This window comes from Schistocerca cancellata, chromosome 4, assembly GCF_023864275.1.
Source record: "Schistocerca cancellata isolate TAMUIC-IGC-003103 chromosome 4, iqSchCanc2.1, whole genome shotgun sequence".
NCBI lineage: Eukaryota > Metazoa > Arthropoda > Insecta > Orthoptera > Acrididae > Schistocerca > Schistocerca cancellata.
This window is the reverse complement of record NC_064629.1, coordinates 662754147-662772360: the sequence shown is the minus strand read 5'-3', so window position 1 is coordinate 662772360 and position 18214 is coordinate 662754147. Positions and strand designations below refer to the sequence as shown.

At 44.6% G+C, this 18214-nt stretch overlaps 1 protein-coding gene across 1 annotated transcript in view; it reads left to right on the top strand.

Annotated features, from left to right (window-relative positions):
• The window catches only part of LOC126184372 (uncharacterized), a gene marked incomplete at its 5' end in the record, with an annotated part of 143109 nt that overhangs the window by 37240 nt on the left and 87655 nt on the right, over positions 1 to 18214 (top strand). The window contains one exon of the mRNA XM_049926757.1: positions 13067 to 13313. Within this exon, the coding sequence (XP_049782714.1) occupies positions 13067 to 13313 (247 nt within the window). The remainder of the gene's footprint in view (positions 1 to 13066; positions 13314 to 18214) is intronic.

The following is an 18214-nucleotide window of genomic DNA, read 5'->3' as shown; positions in this document are numbered from 1 at the left end:
ACATACTGAATAAATTTTACACAGAAAAGTAAAAATTGTTTTTTTTAACTCAAAAGATATTGCATGGAAAACTTTCAAAGCTACTCAGTAACGATCCTAAATTCGGATGATGAGGTAGAAGACATCGAAGTAGATCAACAGAAACTTTAATGTCACAGAAAGTCTCACTAATAGTGGATAATAAGGGATTTTAATGTGATAAACTTTGCATATGGCATCAAAAATGAACGAGATATGGTTCAAATGCCTCTGAGCACTATGGGACTTAACATCTATGGTCATCAGTCCCCTAGAACTACTTAAACCTAACTAACCTAAGGACATCACACAACACCCAGTCATCACGAGGCAGAGAAAATCCCTGACCCCGCCGGGAATCGAACCCGGGAAGCCGGGCGCGGGAAGCGAGAACGCTACCGCACGACCACGAGCTGCGGGCGAGCGAGGTATATGTTAGGAGATTTTTTTCAGAAGAGCAATATGTTTACCCTCCACACATTCTTCCAGGAAAAAAGATAAAATATATGGATCGGCGAAGTCCAAATGATACTAAAAATGAAACTGACTGTATTGTCTCACACGATGATAAATTGTACAAGAAATGCCTATTCTAACCTACTGCAAAATTTCAGGTGATCATAAACCCTTGGGACGCTGAGTAAAAACTCATACGAAGTTAGAAAGAAAGACTCATCATGAAGGAAAATAGAAATACTGAGTATGTGAATTTATTTGAGAATGTAGATGTATACCAGATACATGAATTAAAAGTTTAGCATTTTAGAAAATGAAGATCATATCGACTTGCGCGACAGGGAAAATTACTTAACAAAAGAATTTCTGGTATGAGCAAAAGACGTATCTACGAAAACAGAAAAATAATGAGAAATCTCAGCTGTAACTATACAACTATTAAACAGAAGGCGAAAGATTCAAGTAAACTATAACAGCAACATGGCAGACTGCCTTGAATTAAATAAATCAACTTCGAAATAACTACGCGAGAAGAGAAAATGAAAATATGATAAGGTAAACTATTGTAAAACACTGCAATATGAAAGCCGGCCGCGGTGGTCTAGCGGTTCTGGCGCTGCAGTCCGGAACCGCGGGACTGCTACGGTCGCAGGTTCGAATCCTGCCTCGGGCATGGGTGTGTGTGATGTCCTTAGGTTAGTTAGGTTTAAGTAGTTCTAAGTTCTAGGGGACTTATGACCTAAGATGTTGAGTCCCATAGTGCTCAGAGCCATTTGAACCATTTTTTTGCAATATGAAGAAGACAAAACAGAAATTTATGTTGGGCAGACTTGACATTCCATGAGCTCAAATCGAAAATGGCACAGTAACAAACAGCAGAGAGAAATTAGCATCAGCATTCCAAAACTTTATGAGATGTTTGCATACATCAAGTGTTTAAGCAGAAATACAGACACTGATTAAAGTATTGACATCCTAGAGTACTGAAGGATATACACATTGTTTCAGCTCCCATCACACGTCATGACGATAGTATAAATTCAGAATTGAAAGAAGAGTCAGTCAAGAAGATTCCGTGTCAACAGAATTATTCTCAGTAGTCTTAGAGGAAGTTTTCAGATTCTTAACCCAGAAAAACGAAGAAGGTATTTGGGGTCTTTTCTGGTAATACTGTACTTATTTCCTGGAGTGTACAGGAGAACAAACTTGTACGATGAACAGAAGAACTTGATAGACCAACGCTGAAAAGAGGTCTAATATTCGATTATAATCAGATTAGAGTAATGTATAATTGCACATCAGAAGGATGTTTATGCAAATGAACAAGTAAGTCATAGACTCAGTTGATGAGTTTGGTGACCAGTTTTGTTGAAGACAAAACCTAAATAATCACTAAAAGAAGTAAACAAAAGAGTACAAATAGTCTGGAACGCTGATGCCTGTAAGGATGCCGTAGAAATGGCCAGAGCTGCTAAACAAAGTGGCAGCTGAGAAACTGCCTGCTGGCTTCTGTCTCGCGTTCTTCGGTCGACGTTTGTCTGATGATTTTTCTGACGTTTCGCCAGCACAAGTGGCTGGCATTGTGAGAGCTTCAGCCTCCATTGCTGGTGATGGACTGTAGCCGAGCTCGCGGCCGCATTCTATATGTACCTGGCGCGCCAACGTCCAAGGGCTTCTCCGCGGTCAGTTCCGGTGCGATTCTCTTATTGTTACCTGCAACTGTCGTTCGCTGCAACACGGGAATCCATGATCCGTTTACCTCGAGGCCTTCTTCTTTCTTGTTCAAGATATGCTCCTGTTTATGTATTTCTAGAGCTTCTCTGAACAAGCGGGTGTGATGGCTCTTCTCTACAGCCAGAACTTTCGTGTCGGCGAATTTTACTATCTGATCGGCCTCACACAGCGCGTACTCTACTACGGCCAATTTCTCTACCTGCCCCAATCTGCAATGTCACTTATGTTCTGTGATCCTGGTGTTGACTGATCATCCAGTCATTCCAATATAAACTTTTCCGCTTGTGCTTGGTATGCGGTATATTCCCGACATTGCAAGTGGCTCCCTTTTCTCCTTTGCCGATTTGAGACACTCTTTGATCTTATTTGTCTGTTTGTAAATAGTCTTCACGCCGTGTTTGCGCAATATACAGCCTATTCGTCCGTCACTCTGGGAATGTATGGCAGAATGGACGTACCCAACAATTCTTTTTCCGATGTGTCACTTCGCCGAGTGTTTGACTTTGTTATACCTCTAATATAACTTGTTGACTACCCAATGCTCCTCAGAACACTTCCCAGGTGTCTCATTTCGCGTCTAAGGTGCTGCGGCTCACATATTCGTCTTGCTCGCTTTACGAGCGTATTAAGCATGCCTCTTGTTTGGCACTAGTGGTGATTTGACAGTTTTTGCAGATATCGGTCCGAGTGTGTCGGTTTTGGATACAAGCAGTGTCCCAGGTTTTCACTATCCCTTGTGACATCTAGAAATGGTAGTTGTTTGTCCTTTTCTACTTCCTTGGTAAATTTTATGTTGGCATGGAGGCTGTTTATGTGTTAGGAAGTCACCGAGCTGTTCCTCACCATGGCTCCACACAACGATGGTATCATTGACGTATCCGTACCACACCTTAGGTTTACAAGGTGCCAAGTTGCTTGTGCTTGTGCATAGAAATGTTCCACGAGAAAGTTGGCCACCACTGGACTAAGACGACTACCCATGACGACGCCTTCCAGCTGTTCGTAGAAGTTTCCATCCCACGTGAAATAGCTCATGGTGAGACATGCATGAAAGATCTTGGTGATGTCTTGCGGGAAAACGAAACCGATGTGATCCAGTGAGTCAGTGAGTGGCATTTTTGTAAACAAAGAAAGAACATCGAAGTTGAACACGATGTCTTGGTGCAAACTTAAGTTTCTTTAACTTCTCAATGGAATGTCCTGAGTCCTTAACGTACGTGTCAGTCTTCCCACGTGCGTCTGGAGCACAGAGGCCAAGTGTTTTCCAGTTTATACGGCGGTAGGCCAGGAGCTCTATCAATCGATCTTAGTGGAACATTATTCTTATGGATCTTTGGTAATCTATACAGCCGAGGTGGTAGGGCTTCTGTGTTGCGCATGTTCCTCTGTATGCCCGCCAGTAGAGAAGGCGCCCTGATTAACCGATTCGTGTTCCGTATGATAAGCTGTGACCTGTGCTTGGTTTTCGGTACGTCGTCGGATCTGATAGGTCCGGATCTTCTGCTCATAATATTCGGTCTTCATTATGACGGTCGATATTTCCCTTATCGGCAGGCAGTACCAATATAGTCTTGTCGGCGTTAAGACTCTTTATAGTTTGTACTTCTTCTTTCTTCAGGCTGCAAGCTGGTGGTTTTGTTCAGCGCAGTATCGTGGCTGTTTCAGTGCGTATTACCTCTGATCTTTCGCAAGGAAGGGCCCGAATTGCCGCTTCGGTATTAGCAATGGTGTCCTCCATTGGTATAGATTTCGAGACGATGACGAAATTCCCTCGTTTTTGAAGGACAGACTCATCCTCTTTGGTCAATTTTCGTTCAGTGCGGTTGACCACTGTGAGTAACATGTTAGGAATCGCCTTGTCAACCTGCTTCCGGAATCTTGCAAACTTTTTCTACTGTCGCTCAGTGCAGCGTTCGAGTTAGTTCTGCATGCTCCTGTTGAGTGATGCTGTCGATCTTGTCCCAGTCGTCTTGATGCATTCTGCAACTTAACTGATAGAAAATGTCTAAAAGTTCCACATCCGTTCTTGCCAAGTATCTCAATGTTGTACGAATTCGCTCACGAAGAAAAGCTCGTTTCATTCTGTCTTAGATACGATGTGGTTGGGCGGTGGTAAATAGGCGCTCATATTTCAAGAACTTCGATGTAGCATCTTCATCCCGGCACCATGATGGAAAGGCGAGAGAGAACATCAATCGTGCCTTCCTCTTCCGTCGTTGGTCAAGGCGCCGGTGCAATCTGCCAATCTGATCCCCGTAGAGGCGTAATACAAAATTGTTAAGGCAGTTATTTCGACAAAGAGCTCCATGAGTTAGGTGAGAGCCATCAGACAGAAAACTCGTCTCAAGTATATCACGTGAATAAGTGCTGAGATACACACGGCTGACGTTTAAACGAGCGGAAGACACCTCAGCCAGTTCCTTACATTTGTCAAGGTCTTTCTGTTTTCTGTCGACATGTTGTTCGAATCCACTCTCCTACAGAATATATATTGTTATTTTCTCTTATTTCGAATGCATATATATTTCTGTAGCGTTTCTTAAACCACTGTTGGTACAGTATTCATTGCCTTGCATTATACACTAAAATTGGTAATTCATATTTTACGTTTTTAAATATCTTAAGGATGACACTATGCCTGCAAACATAGAAATTGTGTAACAACTGCTACGTACCTAGTCCTTCGTTCATATTATATGCTTTGTAACTCAGACATCTCAGTGATGTTACATACGTAATGAGAAACCTACGTCAGTTCCTCCGGCACCTTCAGGTTTTTGGAAAGTTTTAATCATGCTCTAACCCCCAACCAAATGGTGTGTTCCCTAATTTACGGTTCCAGTTCACGCCACCTCTCTGTCAGCTACCTGATTTCTAGCTAACGTTTGCTTCACCTCTTTTTCTATATCCACGTATGTCTTTCACTTGTGAGCACCCAGTTGTGTGTTTGCTGTAAGCATCCCCTGCCTTCCAGCCGTCTATCTTTATTGGACGAGGTCAATAAAAAACCTGTTGCGGGTTTTCTCCACTGGATAGCACACCGTGGTGACAAAAGCCATGAGATACCTCTCAGTCCCCTGCAGAAATACTGAGCCATGCTGCATCTATAGCTGTCCATAGTTGCGAAAGTGTTGCCGCTGCAGGATTTTGTGCACGAACTGACCTCTCGATTAGGTTCCATAAATACTCGCTGGGATTCGCATCGGACGGTCTGGGTGGCCAAACCATTCGCTCGAACTATGCGGAATGTTCTTCAAACCAATCGCAAACAATTGTGGCTCGGTGATGTGTTTGGGAACCCTAGTCCGCGAATGGCTGCCAACAGTCTCCAAGTAGCCGAACGTAAACATTTGCAGTCAACGACCGGTTCAGTTGGACCAGAGGACCCAGCCCATTCCATGTAAACACAGCCACACCAATATGGGGCCACCATCAACTTTCATAGTACGCCGGCCACTGGTGGCCGAGCGGCTCTAGTCGCTTCAGTATGGAACCACGCGATCGCTACGGTCGCAGGTTCGAATCGTGCCTCGGGCATGGATGTGTGTGATGTCGTTAGGTTAGCTAGGTTTAAGTAGTTCTAAGTTCTAGGCGACTCATGACTTCAGATGTTAAGTCCCATAGTGCTCAGAGCCATCTGAACCATTTTTCACAGTGCCTTGTTGACAACTTGGGTGCAGGACTGCGTAGGGTCTGCGTCACACTGGAATCCTACAATCAGCTCTTACCAATTGAAATCGGGAGTCACCTGAGCAGGCCTCAATTTTCCAGTCGTCTAGCGACCAACCGATATGGTCACAACTCCAGGAGAGGCTGTGCAGAAAGTTCCACATTGACTTCTGGCAATATTTCACGCAGTGTTGCTTGTCTGTTAGCACTGACAACTTCAGCAAACACCGCTACTCTCTTTAAGTGAAGGCCGTCGGCCACTGGGTTGCCTGCAATCTCGTATTCTCAGCGCCTTCTTGACACTGTGGATCTCGAAATATTGAATTCCCTCACCATTCCCGAAATGTGATATCCCATGCGTCTAGCTCCAACCGTTTCCGAGTCTGTTAATTTCCGTCGTGTGACCATAATCACGGCATACACCATTTCACGTGAATCATTTGAGTACAAAGGACAGCTCCGCCATTGCACCGCCCTTTTGTACATACCTTGTGTACGCGATACTACCACCATCTGTATATGTGGAATTCACTATCCCATGATTTTTGTTACCTCAGTGCGTATTAATTTTTAATACAGTTTTTAATATATTTGTGCTCTCTCTGAAACCAGAGATAAAGATTGAAATGCTTCTGAGGCTTACTTGCCACATAATTTAGAATTTCGATTAGAGTCCTCAAGTAGGTTACAGTACGCTTGTTCGCCCACTGCTTGAATACTGCTCAGCAGTGTGGGATCCGTACCAGATAGGGTTGATACAAGACATAGAGAAGATCCAACGGAGAGCAGCGCGCTTCGTTACAGGATCATTTAGTAATCGCGAAAGCGTTACGGAGATGATAGATAAACTCCAGTGGAAGACTCTGCAGGAGAGACGCTCAGTAGCTCGGTACGGGCTTTTGTCAAAGTTTCGAGAACATACCTTCACCGAAGAGTCAAGCAGTATATTGCTCCCTCCTACGTATATCTCGCGAAGAGACCATGAGGATAAAATCAGAGAGATTAGAGCCCACACAGAGGCATACCGACAATCCTTCTTTCCACGAACAATACGAGACTGGAATAGAAGGGAGAACCGATAGAGGTACTGAAGGTACCCTCCGCCACACACCGTCAGGTGGCTTGCGGAGTATGGATGTAGATGTAGACGTAGATGTCATTAGTACAGTATGGAACACGTATTTTGTCGACAGGTTTTTAGTCCAACAGCCAGTCCAGAGGGAAAATCTGTATCTTCTGAGCAGCAAACAACACTTTTACATTATGAGCAACAAACGAGTCGGTGTTGTCGTTTAGGAATTAGTTGTATGATGAAACAGTAATGTGCTTTGTTCTCTACATTTTCTTTTATCTGATAAGGGCTGTAAGATACACGTACAGTTTATCCCTTCCGGACACATACACCGATGAGACAAAACATTGTGATTATCTACTTAATATGGTGTTCAGTGTAAATTTACTACCATCCTCTTCAAAACATCGTCCACACTGAAAGTGGTTTCAGTGTCCATGAACTAGTTGTAGCAACAATGGTTAGCAAAGTACAGAGGCTAACTAACAATAAGACAAGTAGAAAGTTTTATAAGTTCAGTAAACTAGATAAAGAGGCGTAGTGTCATATCTCAACGAGAAACATGAAATTGTAAGCTCACGCAAGAGCACGTAGAGGAACTATGGCTCAAGATTATAAGAATAATTGTCCATGCTCTGGAGAGATATGTACCTAGCAGAAAATTTCGTGATGGGAGGGACCCTCCATGGTATACAATCATCGTAAATAAACTTCTAAAGAAACAGTTACTACTGCGCAAAATACATAAAACAAAGCATAGGGCTATAGATAGAGACGTGTTAAATGACAAGCGTTTAGCTGTCAAGAGGGCATCTATGAAGTATTCAACAACTACTGTAGCACAACATTATCGAAATATCTTTCAAAAATCCCCAAGAAATTCTGACCATATGTTAAGGGTGTCAGTGGCACCGAAGTTATGTCCAGACACTCATGGACGAGACAGAAGCTGGAACTGAGGGTAGCAAACCAAAAGCAGAAATGTCGAACTCCGTTTTGAAGTGTTCCTTCAAAAAGGAAAACCAAGGAGTGATTCTGTTGTCGTACCAGTGCAAAGATGAGTGAAACAATGCAGTTGAGGAACAGCTGAAGACCGAGCGAGGTGGTGCAGTGGTTAGCACACTGGACTCGCATTCGGGAGGATGACGGTTCAATCCCGTGTCTGGCCATCCTGATTTAGGTTTTCCGTGATTTCCCTGAATCGCTTCAGGCAAATGCCGGGATCGTTCCTTTGAAAGGGCACGGCCGACTTCCTTCTCCATCCTTCCCTAATCCGATGAGACCGATGACCTCGCAGTTTGGTCTCTTCCCCCAAATCAACCCAACCCAATAGCTTAAGTAGCTAAAATTGCACAACGCCCCAAAGCCTGACGGAACCCCAGTCACATTCTGTACCGAATATGGGGCTGAGTGAACACCCCTTTTAAACGTAATATAGAGAAAATTCCTCAAACAATAAACTATGTCCAGTGGTTGGAAGAAAGACCATACCTGTCTACAAGATGGCACCAGAAGTGATCCACGAAACTACCGTCCAGTATCCTTGACATTTATTTGCTGCATATTTCTTAGGACATGTTCTGAGCTCTAATGTAATGTGGTATCTCGAACTGAATGATCTCCTGTCAACCAACCAGCACGGATTCCGAAATCATCGATCATGTCACACCCAGATCGTTGTTTTCTCACATTATATCCTTAAAGCCATGAATCAAAGCAGTCAGATAGATGCAGTGCTTGACTTTTAAAGGATATTCGACTCAGTACCAAGAACACGCTTACTATAGAATGTGTGTTTATATGGGGTATCAAGTGAAATTTGTGATTGGATTGAGGCCGGCCTCTATGGCCGAGCGGTTCTAAGCGCTTCAGTCCGGAACCGCACTGCTGCTACGGTCGCAGGTTCGAATCCTGCCTCGGGCATGGGTGTGTGTGATGTCCTCAGGTTAGTTAGGTTTAAGTAGTTCTAAGTCTAGGGGACTGATGACCTCAGATGTTAAGTCTCATAGTGCTTAGAGCCATTTGAACCATTTGAACTGGATTGAGGATTTGTTGGTGGGGAAAACCCAGGGTGTTATCTTGTGTGTAGAGTCATTGACAGATGTAAAAGTAACGTTACGTGCGTTTCAGAGAAGCGTGTTGGGACACTTGCTGTTTATTTTGTATATTACTGAATGTTCAAATGTGTGTGAAATCTTATGGGGCTTTATTGCTAAGGTCGTCCGCCCCTAAGCTTACACACTATTTAACCTAAATTACCCTAAGGACAAACACACACACCCATGCCCGAGGGAGGACTCGAACCTCCGCCGGGACCAGCCGCACAGTCCATGACTGCAGCGCCTTAGACCGCTCGGCTAATCCCGCGCGGCTTGTATATTACTGACCTTGCGGACAATACTTATAGTAAATTCAGACTTTTCGCAGACGATGTGGTTATATACATCGAAATACCGTCTGAAAAAAGCTATACAGATATACCGTCAGATGTTAATAAGGTTTCAAAATGGTGCAAATGTTGGCAACTCACTTTAAATGTTTAGAAATATAAAACTGTACACTTCACAAGCCAAAACAAAAAGCATGGTATCCTGCGACAACCTTATCAGTGAGTCGCAGTTGTAATCGCTTCCATTGATCCACGGTTCAGTCGCGATGACTCCGAGTCCAATGCAGTCATAAATAAGGATGTTGTTGGAGCCCGATGTCCCACAATATGCGCCGAACAGTGAGCTCCGAAACATTTGCATTTGCACCAACATTGTACTCTGTCATCATATCTGCCACAGATCGCAGTCTATCCCGCTTTACGTGGCGGGCCGGCCAGAGTGGCCGAGCGGTTCTAGGCGCTACAGTCTGGAACCGCGTGACCGCTACGGCCGCAGGTTCGAATCCTGCCTCGGGCATGGATGTGTGTGATGTAATTAGGTTAGTTAGGTTTAAGTAGTTCTAAGTTCTAGGGGACTGATGACCTCAGATGTTAAGTCCCATAGTGCTCAGAGCCATTTACGTGGCGGCCAAGCATCCGACCTCCACGTTCTGTGATTAGGCAGGGACACCCTGTACAACACCTTGCCGCCTTCTCGTGATTTCGCTATCCTTCTCTCTTTCCACAGATTCTCACGACAGTATGAGCGATGAGTCGAACAGCTCGTTTCCAGGCACCGGACCATAACAATCTGTCCTTTGTCGAAGTCGCTTATGTCATTGTATTTCCCCATTTGTGGTCCGTATCGCCGTTGCAATGACTCCCTGTTTGAAATGATCATCTTTCCAAAACAACTCTTGCAGTTTTGTATCCAAAATTACGTTCTATTCTAGCATGAAAAATTGCTAGTGTAGTACAATTTTAAAGGAAATACCAATATTTTTATTTGTCCTTAATACAGTATTCGTCGTTTTGCTAGGCGATGATCTCAGGCCTCGGGTTATTTACTGACAAAGTGAAGACACTTTTCCACTGTATCAATACACATTATATTTCACACTTGATCTTATCACAACAGGAAAAATAAGCCATTCAGCGTTTTAGCAGTAAAGAGAGCTTTTTACTCGCGCAATACAGTGCTCGTCCTTTTGCTAGGAGATGATCTGAGGCCTCAGGGTTTTTATTGATAAATAGAAGACACTTTTTCACAGTATCAAGCACATGTTTTATTTCAAATTTGAACTTGTCACAACAGTAAAAAACTATTCAGATATTTAGCACTAAAGAGATCTTTATACTCGTGCCTCGTGAGACAAAACACATCCTGTAGGAGCACTGAAATAAAGACTAACCCACATATTGACTGCCAACTACTGACATAGTTTGGCGAGTATTCAGTTTTACATATTAAAACATGAACTTGTAAATGTGTTCTAGAAGCTGTATTGTTCAAATTAACGATTATAGTGCCATCCGGTTTTTGTATCATTTGCAGTTGCATGTAAACTTATCTTTTTCACTATTGCAAAATTCAAAGGAATAAAAAATTGTAAAAGTTGCAGAATAGAAACTTTGGGATTTCAAAATATGCCACTTGTCAAGGACAGCATAAATTTAGCTTTTACAAAATACCTAACCATTTACAAAAAATTAAGCGTATTTTTAAAACATGATAATAGTTTCCTGTTTAGTGATCAATAAATTTCCATGAAATATATTATAAAATACATTAGGAAAAGTATTATAACGATGTTACATTTGTTATAACTCATGTAAAGTTAAATCTATACGATAACTAATTTTTATGACAAAATATTTTACACTGTAATATACAAATAACGTTTAAAAATGTTGCGAAATAATTTGAGAAAGTGTAGAATTTTAAGTGAAATCTATAAGGTAACTAATTTTTTACGACCAAAAACTTTTATATTGAAAGAAATAAATAGTGTTTGAAAATGTTGGGGAATAATTTGGAAAAGTATAGAATTTTCGTGAATGCTTTAGTATAACGTGTAGGTCCAATAGACATGAACACTACACTTTATAACTGCAATTACACCACTGGCCATTAAAATTGCTACACCAAGAAGAAATGCAGTTGATAAACGGGTATTCATTGGACAAATATATTATACTAGAACTGACCCAGGTTCGTCGTTGAGTACACCATCGCAGGCGCTCCTGTCTGTGATGCAGCGTCAAGGATAACCGCAGCCATGGTCTCCGAGCTGATAGTCCATGCTGCTTCAAACGTCGTCGAACTGTTCGTGCAGATGGTTGTTGTCTTGCAAACGTCCCCATCTGTTGACTCAGGGATCGAGACGTGGCTGCACGATCCGTTACAGCCATGCGGATAAGATGCCTGTCATCTCGACTGCTAGTGATACGAGGCCGTTGGGATCCAGCGCGGCGTTCCGTATTACCCTCCTGAACCCACCGACTCCATATTCTGCTAACAGTCATTGGATCTCGACCAACGCGAGCAGCAATGTCGCGATACGATAAATCGCAATCGGGATAGGCTACAATCCGACCTTTATCGAAGTCGGGAACGTGATAGTACGCATTTCTCCTGCTTACAGGAGGCACCACAACAACATTTCACAAGGCGAAGTCGGTCAACTGCTGTTTGTGTATGAGAAATCGATTAGAAAATTTCCTCATGTCAGCACGTTGTAGGTGTCGCCACCGGCGCCAACCTTGTGTGAATGTTCTGAAAAGCTAATCATCTGCATATCACAGCATCTTCTTCCAGTCGGTTAAATTTCGCGTCTGTAGCACGTCATCTTCGTGGTGTAGCAATTTTAATGGCCAGTAGTGTAGAATGAAAATTGCTCGAACAGTCCACGGGTGTACTGCCGGTCCACAGTGTCCAACGGGCACAATATTTCGGCGGTCAGACATGTCGCCATCGTCAGGTGCGCTGACGAACTCAGCTCCTGAGGGCGGGCGGCCGTCCTAAATCCGTTTCCCCCGCGAGGCGTTCTCACCGCGGTCAGCGCCCGCGGCCGCACATCGGCGGTCGCTGAGAGGCTGGCATCGGCGTCTGTGGTGGCGTCGGTGTAACTGCCTCGTCTGCCCTGATGGCTCGTTCGTTTTCTCTGCTGAGTCTCTTTTTAATTAGACTCAGTGCTGGTTCCCATGCCTTGCTGAGGTTATAGCCACGATCTCTGTTGATGAGTCCGTCCCTGGTACGAATTTCGATAGCCTCTCTAACGACACTGTCCCAGTATTTAGATGTCTGTGCCAAGACCCTTGTTAGACACTATGGACCGGCAGCACACCCGTGGACTGTTCGAGTAAGGAATACGCCGGGAGAAGTTGAAGAATCACAGAATGAAAATTGTCGAGGATATCAGTTATCCGTAAACTGACGATCGTATTGTATACTATATTTAACATAGGAATCCCATAATTTTGGTTTGTTATGTGTACCACTAACACACTTTCTTTACCGCGTCACGTGCCGGCAACACTGCCAGGCGACATGAATCTCACGGAGGCCAGTAGTCACAATGTTTTGGGTCGCCAGTTCAGATGCTTATAATTTTGTCATTGTGTTTACCTCCTCGGATTAAAAGTCGCTCACGACTCATTCTGAGCGGCATGTAAATATTGCTTGGTAACAAAGGTGTAGAGATGCTTGTACTATGTAGAGCAGCTGAGTTACTGGCATACTGTGGCAGGTACCGATCCCCTGTCGGCCGCAGAAGACGTTCACGGTGTTCGTGCTGGAGGTGCCCGAAGACATCCCCGAGGAGGACGTGCGCCACTCGCTGTACAAGTTCACGTCCGTGGTGGAGGTGACACGCCTGCCCAGGGACACTCCCCTGGGGTCTTCGGCGGCGGGCGCCGCTTCCGGCTCGGCGGCCGGAGCAGCCAGCCCCGCGGGCAGCGCCACACCGCCGCACGGTGGACCCAGCGCCGCTCAAGGTACGTCATCTTCCCATTAATCATATCACATTTCAACAGTGAACCTGAACCGTGAACGAAATTTAAAGCTTAACATCCTGACAATGTCATCACAAATTGAGCTCAAAATCTCATTGAGCAATGAAAGAAGAAAGAATCAGTCGTAACTTTGATTCAGGAACCATTCCAGTATTCTACATGTGCATACGTACCCCCCAAGCCACAATATGGTGCATACTGTTTCACTAGAAAATGGAGGTAGGGAAGATGTCTGTCCATATGCTTCCTTCCGTATGAGCCCTGATTTCTCTCATGTTGTCTTCGCGGTCCTTACGCGAGTTATTCGTTGGCTACAGTAGAATCATTCTGCAGCCTTTCGCAAATGCCTGTTCTCTAAACATTCTCACTATTGTTTCGCGAAAAGAACGTCTTCTTCCCTGCAGGGATTCCCATTAAAGTTCACAGAGCATTTCCAGAATGCTCCCGTGTTGATGGAACCTATCGGTAACAAATCTAGCAGCACACCTCAGAACTGATTCGATGTATTCCTTAAATCCAACCTGGTGGAAATCGCCAACACTTAAGCGCAACTCAAGAACGGTCGTACAGTTGTTCTGAGAGCGGTCTCTTTTATTTATAAACTACACTTTCCTAGAATTCTCCCAATAAACCGAAGTCAACCATTCGCCTACCTACAACAGACGTCACATGCTCGTCCCATCTCATGTTGTTCTGCAACCTTACGACTAGGCATTTAATAGGCGTGATTGGGTCAAACAGCACACCATTAATACCACCTGAGAAAATTACAGGATTGTTTTTCCTACTCATCTGCAGTAAGTTACATTTTTCCACATTTAGATGATACCGCTATTCATCACAACAAACAGAAATTCTTTCATCTCTGAGTACAACTATTCACTTTCACTGATTTAGGCAAGCAAAGGAAAATCAATATCTGGATAGACACACGTAAGGTGAAGCTTACTACTACCGAACAAGATTTCAGTTCCTCAATCACAGCGTAAACCTGCAACTAGCGGATGCCAGACTTCCTAATATCCACATACGCAGAGAAATACGGAAGAAGTAGGTTTTTGAATCAATGTCTCGTTGACGATGAAGCCATTATAGAAAACGCACAAGCTCAGATTGCGGAATGATGGTAGGAAATCAGTTGTGCCCTTTAGAAAGAACCGTTCAGACGCTTGGATTAAGCGATCACGGAAATACTAAATCTGAGTGGCAGGACGGGAATTGAAACCTCCTCCCTCTCGAATACGGGTCCACTGTCTCTCCTCTGAGATACCTCGCTCGGTTGAGAAGAAGAGAAATCTCGATTATAAAGCAACATCGTGTAGCTGGCCACGCAAACAGCTCGAAATACAACATCAAAAAAAGTTTTGCATCGCCTCGGTTCCGAGAGTTCCGGAACCTGTACAGAAAATTGGAATAGAGATCAACATAAACATCATTTCCGCCGTTTTTATTGCTCATGAAAACCACACACTGCATGTTGTACCACTGTGGCGTCACCACAAAGCATCACACTTGCTAGGTGTAGGCTTCAAATCGGCCGCGGTCCGTCAGTACACATCGGACCCACGAGTCGCCACTGTCGACCCTAGCAGACTGAGCGCCGCCACTCGGCTGGTCTTACGAGACATGCTAGCGCAAGGGCCCAGTGCTACAGCCGACTTTAATAGGAATGATTCACTTGTTCTAAGTCAGTGGCTACGACCTATTCAGGCGCCACATACAGTTTATGCATTGACAATTGATCTATATGTGTGAAGCAATCAGAATTGTAAAGAAGTATTGCAGTTCAGTCTATAACTGCATTTGTAAATATTATTGTACAAAGTCAAGATCGACGTTCACCACAGATGCTGAATTAAAGTTAAGTATTTAATTGTATTCCTGACTACTAACTTTCTAATCACCTAAGATGTTCCAGATACATCCCGCCAAGTATAGTTCATTGATCCTCACGCCAGCCTACATGATCAACGTGTGCAATTAATGGCCACACCTCGTGATCAGACTAAGAGTCAAATTGCGAGACTGAGCCAGGTCAACCTTTTTCCATGAGGCCCATAGTTCCGCATCATACACAACAACCACCATACAGCGAGACCTCCATAGATGGTGGTCCAGATTGCTGTACACACCGGTACCTCTAATAGCCAGTACCACGTTCTCTTGCATTGATGCATGCCTGTATTCGTCGTGGCATACTATTCACAAGTTCATCAAGGCACTGTTCGTCCAGATTGCCCCACTCCTCAACGGCGATTCAGCGTAGATCCCTCAGAGTGGTTAGTGGGTCACGTCGTCCATAAACAGCCCTTTTCATCTATCCCAGGCATGTTCGATAGGGTTCATGTCTGGAGAACATGCTGGCCACTCTATCCGAGCGATGTCGTTATCCTAAAGGAAGTCATTCACAAAATGTGCACGATGGGGGCGCAAATTGTCGTCCATGAAGGCGAATGCCTCGCCAATATGCTGCCGACATGGTTGCACTATCGGTTGCAGGATGGCATTCACGTTTCATACATCCGTTACGGCGCCTTCCATGACTACCAGCGGCGTACGTCGGTCCCACATAATGCCACCCCAAAACGTCAGGGAACCTCCACCTTGCTTCACTCGCTGGACAGTGTGTCTAAGGCGTTCAGCCTGACCGGGTTGCCTCCAAACACGTCTCCGACGATTGGCTGGTTGAAGGTATATGCGACACTCATCGGTGAAGAGAACGGGATGCCAATCCTGAGCCGTCCATTCAGCATGTTGTTGGGACAATGTGTACCGCGCTGCATGATGTCGTGGTTGCAAAGACGGACCTCGCCATGGACGTCGGGAGTGAAATTGCGCATCATGCAGCCTATTGCGCACACTTTGAGTTGTAACACGACATCCTGTGGCTGCACGAAAAGCGTTATTCAACATGGTGGGGTTGCTGTCAGTGTTCCTCCGAGCCATAATCCGTAGGTAGCGGTCATTCACTGCAATGGGCATCCTTAGCGAGCCATGTCATCGACAATTCCTGTCTCTCTGTATCTCCTCCATGTCCGAACAACATCGCTTTGTTTCACTCCGAGACGCCAGAATACTTCTCTTGTTGAGAGCCCTTCCTGGCACAAAGCGATCGAACCGCGCTATTGAGGTCTAGGCATGGTTGAACTACAGACAACACGACCCGTGTACCTCCTTCCTGGTGGAATGACTGGAACTGAACTGCTGTCGGACCCCTCCGTCTAATAGGCGCTGCTCATGCATGATTGTTTACATCTTTGGGCGGGTTTAGTGATATATCTGAACAGTCAAAGGGACTGTGTCTGTGATACAGTATCCACAGTCAACGTCTATCTTCAGGAGTTCTGGGAACTAGGGTGATGCAAAACTTTTTTGGATGTGTGTAGTAAATAATCCCTTGAAATATACAGGGTGTTACAAAAAGGTACGGCCAAACTTTCAGGAAACATGCCTGACACACAAAGAAAGAAAATATCTTATGTGGACATGTGTCCGGAAACGCTTACTTTCCATGTTAGAGCTCATTTTATTACTTCTCTTCAAATCACATTAATCATGGAATGAAAACGCTCAGCAACAGAACGTACCAGCGTGACTTCAAACACTTTGTTACAGGAAATGTTCAAAATGTCCTCCGTTAGCGAGGATACATGCATCCACCCTCCGTCGCATGGAAACCCTGGTGCGCTGATGCAGCCCTGGAGAATGGCGTATTGTATCACAGCCGTTCACAATACGAGCACGAAGAGTCTCTACATTTGGTACCGGGGTTGCGTAGACAAGAGCTTTCAAATGCCCCCATAAATGAAAGTCAAGAGGGTTGAAGTCAGGAGAGCGTGGAGGCCATGGAATTGGTCCACCTCTACCAATCCATCGGTCACCGAATCTGTTGTTGAGAAGAGTACGAACACTTCGACTGAAATGTGCAGGAGCTCCATCGTGCATGAACCACATGTTGTGTCGTACTTGTAAAGGCACATGTTCTAGCAGCACAGGTAGAGTATCCCGTATGAAATCATGATAACGTGCTCCATTGAGCGTAGGTGGAAGAACATGGGGCCCAATCAAGACATCACCAACAATGCCTGCCCAAACGTTCACAGAAAATCTGTGTTGATGACGTGCATAATTTCGTGCGGATTCTCGTCAGCCCACACATGTTGATTGTGAAAATTTACAATTTGATCACGTTGGAATGAAGCCTCATCCGTAAGGAGAACATTTGCACTGAAATGAGGAGTGACACATTGTTGGATGAACCATTCGCAGAAGTGTACCCGTGGAGGCCAATCAGCTGCTGAGAGTGCCTGCGCACGCTGTACATGGTACGGAAACAACTGTTTTTCCCGTAGCACTCTCCATACAGTGACGTGGTCACCGTTACCTTGTACAGCAGCAACTTCTCTGACGCTGACATTAGGGTTATCGTCAACTGCACGTAGAATTGCCTCGTCCATTGTAGGTGTCCTCGTCGGTCTAGGTCTTCCCCAGTCGCGAGTCATAGGCTGGAATGTTCCGTGCTCCCTAAGAGGCCGATCAATTGCTTCGATCGTCTTCCTGTCGGGACACCTTCGTTCTGGAAATCTGTCTCGATACAAACGTACCGCGCCACGGCTATTGCCCCGTGCTAATCCATACATCAAATGGGCATCTGCCAACTCTGCGTTTGTAAACATTGCATTGACTGCAAAACCACGTTCGTGATGAACACTAACCTGTTGATGCTACGTTCTCATGTGCTTGATGCTAGTACTGTAGAGCAATGAGTCGCATGCCAACACAAGCACCGAAGTCAACATTACCTTCCTTCAATTGGGCCAACTGGCGGTGAATCGAGGAAGTACAGTACATACTGACTAAACTAAAATGAGCTCTAACATGGA